This window comes from Loa loa (assembly GCF_000183805.2).
Source record: "Loa loa unplaced genomic scaffold supercont3.57, whole genome shotgun sequence".
Classification (NCBI taxonomy): domain Eukaryota; kingdom Metazoa; phylum Nematoda; class Chromadorea; order Rhabditida; family Onchocercidae; genus Loa; species Loa loa.
The window spans coordinates 216,162-223,632 of record NW_018108237.1 but is presented as its reverse complement, the minus strand read 5'-3'; the positions used below and the strand labels follow the sequence as shown (position 1 = coordinate 223,632).

Below are 7,471 nucleotides of genomic sequence, written 5' to 3'. Positions count from 1 at the left end.
GGGAGATAATTTTAAAGAATGTAAATTGGTTAAATGATTTACACTATTAACATTTATTTATAGCAAGAAATTTATTTATTTGTTTGGTGTATGGTTGGAGTCTCGCGAATCGGAATTCGCGACAAAAAATACGGAGATGCGGAATACTGTGATTCCGAAAATGCCGTAAATTATCATATTTGACACTAAAATTTTCCAGCTAAGAAGATATGTGGGACATGAATCATAGAACGTGCTTTAAAACAGATAATTTACAAAATTGACCACAAAATATTTTTCCATGGTCTTCATCTATGGTTAGATGGTAATGATGTGATATTAAATAGTATTCTGAAATTTCGTAGTTATAAAACAATTTTGGGAATCTGAACTCACCATCACTATGTCAGTTAATCAGTATTTGATCCACCAACATGGATCGATCATGATCAAGAAATTGAAAGAAAATATTTTTTCTTTTTGTTATAATTCTTAAAAATTCAACAAGATCATACAGTCGTATATTGTTCGACGAGACTCACAAGAATTCCAATTATTTCAATGCGATTTCTTATGCGCAATTCACCAAAATTTCTACATCGTTGCGTTAAAAAAGTGAAACAAAAGGATAATCATAAATCCTCGTTTCTGCGTTTTAACAAAAATCAAAATCCAAACACAGAACTTCTGCACTAAAATACCCTTCAAAGTTTTTCGGAAGATTCTAGAAGGCAAATTAAAAAGTTTAGGGAGTTAAACAAAAAAAGCATTCGTGAAGAAGTGTCACTTCGTTTCAAACTTTTTGTTGTTTAGCTTTAATCCAAAACCACAATTGCATGGCAATTCTTGTTCATTATTCCCTGTCATACTTCCTCGCGACGCATTATTGTCATCTGGCACCCAGCCCACACTAATATTCCAAAAAAATTCCGTATTTTAGATATTATGACCTAACTTGAAATAGACGAAAATGTTGGATAATACAGGTATGCTCTATTTTTATTGGCGCTTATTTGTACGTCTTTCGTAACCCTTCCGATCTCACACTTCAGTTACGCATTAATTTTTAAATTTCGCAACAAGATTGTTCATTTCCTTATAATAACACATTTTCGATTGAACGTATACCATGAAAATAATGCTTTCTGAAATAATTACTATGATGTAATGCATTTACTCAGTTCAATCAATGGCTATACAAATTGCGCCTGTGATGCACTTACGATTCTCGCGACAATATCCTAAGTTCAGGATGACCTTGCACCGGTTCGACATCATCTAATACCCATTTCTACACTTTCATTTTCGCCACTTGTGATATATTTTTTGTTTATCTTATTTCAGATGCACATATATCACAGTGATAAATTTTAAAAAAAAAGTGATTATCGGAAATAGTCCGAAATATGAGTGACAAGGGTGTCACTGATATCAATTCGACATTTGCACTACGAAAAATAATCACATGGTCATTTCATGGCTATACCTTCTATGGAAATTTCTAAAATATTCATTGTTGAATTATGGGACTACCAATTACATTCAAAATGGTTGACACATTCAAGCAAAATTCAGAAAAAGTATTTTTGGAATTGTGCAAATTATGGGAAGAATTTGTGAAACAATTTATATTTCATCAAGAAAGTTCTAACAGCGCAACGTTTGACTATTTGTTTATAATGTTACAAACTAATGAGTTGGATGAAATGAGCTGAACTTATTCAAATGAATTTTTCGGTGTTTTTCTAAATCTTGAGTCTCATTTTACTGTTCTTCATGAGATTCGCCTTTTTGATGGAAACTTTTGTCCTGTGTCTTCATTCCAAATCTTTGCTATATCATTTTAAAACCGGAAAACAGTTCAGGTAATTCTAATGAAGTCAGAAATGATAATACATTCATCCTCATAATGCAGATTCATTGCAAATACTGTTTTCATGTCTCCGAAGTCAAAGGATGTGAGTGGCAATAGCAGCACTTCCATAACAAATTGCCGCATGAAATTCGCTTTACTGTTTGCTCCACCATAATCGGATATGCAATAACAAATCCGATTCTAAGTTTATTTTCTTTCTAATTTGGAAGTATTGTCAATAAAGAGCACAATTCCAACTTGGTGAAGAGCTAGCATTAAAACCGCTAGTAATAGTTTTAAGCATTTCTTTCTAGAAGGTCGCTGCAGGGTGATCATACTTTCTCCCAAATGCTGTTCAATAGTCTGCTGCGATTAGGTTTACTGATCAATCGAACTTGTGATACAACAAAATTTGACGACAAACTCTTTGTTACAGCAAAAGAGTTCAGCACACGGTCTAACTCTTTGAAACAAAAATCGTTTCCTAAATGGTCGATTTATCGTCATTTATTTAATATCACTAATTTATGTACAAACGAGGCAGTATACAAGTAGGCATGAACAGTCATTGTGAAATGTAAATTTTAATTTGACATTATATTTTTGCAATAAAAACAGCAGTAGTTTCTTACAATTGCTATTGTAGTAAAATTACTTTCATATCGGATTAGACCCAGAAAAATATTTTGTAATATTCCTAAAACAAAGCATAAACCTGAGAAATGGATATGAACTTCGAAACAGATTGCCCAGAGGAATTCAGTATATGCTGTATAGTTTCTCATTTATTCTAAATTTTTGAATATTTTTATGATTTCACGATGAAGCCAATGTTCTCTTTATAAAGGACAGTTAAAAAAACGAAGGGACATTTTGCCTCTCTAGAATCACCTGTTCAAATTCAGTTTCACGATGAAACGTGGTGGCAATAGTAGAAAAAGGAGTTGGCTAACTTCTGGAAGAAATTTGGTCCGACACAAAAGAGCCAGATGCGATATTTAACTCATTTTATATGAAGGTCTTAATTCTATCCTCAAAATACAGAACAATCAAAGTTGTATAAGTCAGCATCTCATTACAAGTCGAAGTTATTTAAAGTTAAATAAATTTCTGATCTACTTTGACAGATTTCTACTTTATGGTGATTAGTTTTTTTTTCGTTGCTATGAAAAAGAAATGTACAAACTGAAAATAAACTAACTCTTCGAACCGTTCATTTATCATTGAATGATAAGCAACACTGTAGCATCATCCGCACATGCTCTCTTATCACTTTGTTCAGGTATCTCAGATACGTAATGACATGATAACAAAATCAAGCGATTAAATTGGAAATTACTTTCTATCTATAGCATTCCTGAAACGACATAATTCGTTATCATCAAAAATGTGACATTCGTCTAGAGCGTTAAATAATTCCGTTACAATCCTTTGTTGCACTGTGTCCTTTTCAGGTATGTAAATTTATAATCAAGTCTCATCTGCTATGCAAAATTTTCAATTCAATTTGAGAGAGAAATGAATTTAAATCATGTTCCATTCAAGTTCATTTTTGTCTCAAATTATTCCTCAATGGAAAAGATGATGTCGGTGGGTATTGCAATCCGTTGCACTGGAAAGTTGAAAAATCTTTCTTGCAAAGGATCAACTGCTATTACAATTTCAGTAACATTGAATTGAGAAACTAAGTGTAGACACCTGCCAATTAATGATAAATAAAAATAAGCAATTACATTATGATCAGGTATGGTGATACCGGGGCAAATATCGCCCTGTGGGATATGCCTTACGATAGAATGAAATACTGAAGTCAGAAAGGTGGTATCATACCAAATGATGCAGAAGTGAAAAACGAGATCTGGAGACACTTAGCAATCTCTGTGATTCTCGATATATATATATATATATATATATATATATTCTCGCTAGATGGAAAATAGTAGGCCGATAGTTTAGAAGTGGTTTCGAACCACAAAATGCATAAGCAGTTTTAAGTAAAAGAAGGAAGGGAAATGAAAAAATAGAGGAAGTGGAATAAAATAAGGTTGAATGATAAGAACATGGAGAAATACATCTTACGTATTACATCTCATGCTGTTTTTTTACTTTATTAAAGTAGTTCTTATATAAAAAGGTAGTTTTTTCTTATAAATTATTGTACTTCTTATATTATTTTTTTGCTTTATTAAAGTAGTTCTTATAAAAAGAATGTTTTAATTCCTTTAGCGAACTCAATTCCCATGGGAAACTGCAACAACAACCGATGAAACGGCTATTTCGCGGGATCACTATACTAAAGTGAAACGTACTGTTTCTAACATTTTCTAAAGCAAAATAAAACAACGATTTCAGGCGGATTTTGAAGTACCATAAATGAAATTCCAAGCAATTCGGGATTTCGGTGACAAAACACCCGAAAAGGTTCCGAATATGTGGAAAATTTTAGAACAAATATAAAATGAATGGCAAAATTCAAATGGAAGAAGTGTATAATATGAAGATAATCGGTTGCGAACTATCGTGGTCAAACTTAGATTTACATATATATGGAAATGTTGGATGGTCATGAAAACATCAGAAAAGTATCGGATAGCATTTTTGCAGCAACTGTATCTAAGGACCATTCGATACAGAAGCTTGGGACCACTGAGGAAGTTGGTCATAAATATCAAGAAGAAGGTTTTAATTACGTGATGGGTAAAATCCGACAAATTCTGCCACGACTACGACATCGCAAATCAGGTTGATGAGTAGCAACAAACCTTTGAAATTTGATGTGCTTGAAAAATACGTTTCTACCAAACCTTAATAATGTCTCAACACAAAGCTGATAAACAGGTTGAGGAAATCCAATCAGTTAGGTTAGTTTAATCCTTAAAGTGAATTTTGCAGAACCATTCATAGCTCTCGAACACTCGCGAAGTCAAAACCAAAGTCTTGCAACAGCGGGTGGAAGAGTTCCCGTAAGTCAATACTTTTGACCATCTTTTTTTTATTTAATTTCGGCAAAAAAAAGGGTTCATTTTTCTTCTCACTCATTAACTAATATTACCAAAATTTTCAAATAAAAATTTTGGATCATTTTAGATAACATCAGCCGATCAACAATCATATGCAGAAGCAGGCATTATCCTACTCCTTTTTTTTTTTTGTTTAAATTAATCATATATCTTTTATCTGAAAATATTTTTTTTTGAAAATAAGCCTTCTAGCCAAAACAGGTTAACACGATTATTCCTCACGAGTTAATTCAGTATTAATAGACCTAAAATCATTCCTGATCAATAATCACGTTAATATCTGTCCGTTTGAATAACGTGTATTTGATACATTTAATAATGAAATATAATTAACAGCTAGGAATTAATTTTTTTGTAGTTTCTTTCCTAACAAATAACATAATTTAATATGTTTGTGTTTGTTTGATAGATGTAACGATGGGAACGAGCGGAATGACATTAGGCACTGAACATATTGCAGAGATGATGCAAACAAGCAACGTATAATTACACGTTTCCTTATAAAATTGCGTGGAATATTAAGCTCTAAAACCATTAAATAGACGTAATAATACTCAAAAAGAAAGGTTTGAAAACTGATTAAACAAATGAAAGGAGGGTTAAATTAATCTCCAATAAATACCGAAGTGAGTAATTAAGGGACACAATACACGGGAAAAAATCGATAACAAGTAATCAGTTTCAAGTTCTGGACTTATGCATTTGAATTTGAGTAGTGAATAGAATCCCACTGTAGTATAATTATCAAGTATAATAGCATTAGTTATATAGGTCTAAATATACATTCTTGGTTTACCTAATTAGGCATTTGAAAGGCAAAAAATTTTTTCAGATTCATTCTATAATTGAGTTCAGTCTTACTTGTGATGTACTGTTTTGTATTTAGGATGAAACAACAACGCAAATATTGTCCAGGAAATTAATGAAGGGTTAGCTTTGAAATTTGATGAATGAAATTATGGTTTTTGCGCTTGAGGCTCTAATAGTTTCAACATTATTAAGCCCACTCTTGCTAACAATAGTTAAACCTCAGTGTTATGACAGTTCGCCTACCTGTACTGGATTCATTTTCCATCAACATGGTTGAAAGTGAACTTAATATCCGGATACTTTTGCAACATTGAATTCTCCGGCGTTCATTTCCAGAACCAGAAGAAAAAAAATTGAATGTGGATATACATCATTTCCGTAAGCCACATGTCCTACGAAAACCCGACTACTGGTTTATCATTTTCAAAGGGACAATAGCATCACTCTGTATAGCACTGAACACCATTCATTTGCTGAACATTGTTGGATTATTCCCGCCAACTTTTAGTTTTTTCAAACTGAAAGCTGCAAGTTACAATGTAATGTTACTTCAGAGGAAATTTTTGCAAGTTTAATTTTTAGCCTAGATATAAATGTGCTGGCCTAGTCTACTCCTAAAAGATTCACATCTTTCTCCATGCTTTACATAATGTGATTCAGTTTCAAACTTTTGTGAATACGTTTAGCTCGCAAATTCAGAGTATTTTTGCAGCATGCGATAGCGTTCGCAACGAGTAATATCAATGAATTGCTCAAAAATCGTGTTGGTTTAGTTGTTCGATGGGTACCATATTCAGAAGTACCAGAAATCGAAACTTACTCAAACTGCAAAGGTATTTTTATTTAATCGAATTTCTTGATAAATACATCGAGCTGTGATGAGTGAGAATTTTAATTACTCAACTTCTATTTCAAATTGAAATAGTGAATCCATTTCTGATAATTTTCGGTATTGTTTCTGTCATAGCCACAATTTTTAAAAAAGACTTTTAGGTAGAACTGTCAATTCTCTACGCAATTTTTAGTTCTGATCAATAATTATCAATGGACCCAGTGGACAGAATTTGAGAAACAACCTGATCAACATTGCGGCATTAAGACATATGTTCGATATTATAATTTAAGAATTATAAAGGTGGTCCAAAGTGCCACCTCAAGAGAGACACCACCAACGTATTGTCCTGCAACAGTGCAATATAAACATACATGGGAGCGTGCTTGTAAGCTCTTCAGCACAACAGGAAGATAACAAATGACAGTCACATTAATTCATTTCTTCACGTAAACTAAACATGATCAAAAGGAGTACCTCAAAAATGCTATATGCTATATTTCATTTTTTCCCGTTTAACAATTAAGCTACAAAGCGAAACTTGTAACCTGTGGATAGATAAAGCAAGATTTCGAAAATTACCTTTTCTGTGACTTAAAAAATATTGCTGCTGTTAATGAAAATTCAGTAAAAATGAAGTCAATGACTTAAATCAGTAATTGGAATGACCTAATAATCCTTTGTATTCTTTCTCCAACTTTACAAAACTTGCCTGGTCTGAAAATTTTGAAAGAAGGAAGAAGAAATGATGAAATATAATGAGATTTCTTCACTTGCACTTTTTCTGTTCATAAGCATTATTTAAGAAAAGGACTAAATGTCAACAAAATTTATCAACAAACGGAATTTATGAAGAAATGAAACATTAATTTAAAATTATATATATATATGTATGTATATATATATATATATATATATATATATATATATATATATATATATATATATATATATATATATATATATATATATATA

General features: G+C 31.9%; 1 protein-coding gene across 1 annotated transcript; it reads left to right on the top strand.

The window, feature by feature from the left end:
• Nucleotides 1–6,376: 6,376 nt before the first annotated feature.
• Nucleotides 6,377–6,913, top strand: LOAG_11010 (hypothetical protein; the record flags this gene model as incomplete). Its single annotated transcript, XM_003146533.1, has 2 exons — nucleotides 6,377–6,497; nucleotides 6,690–6,913. Coding segments are annotated over 2 exons (345 nt in total), but the record flags the coding sequence as incomplete, so codon positions are not given.
• Nucleotides 6,914–7,471: the final 558 nt, after the last annotated feature.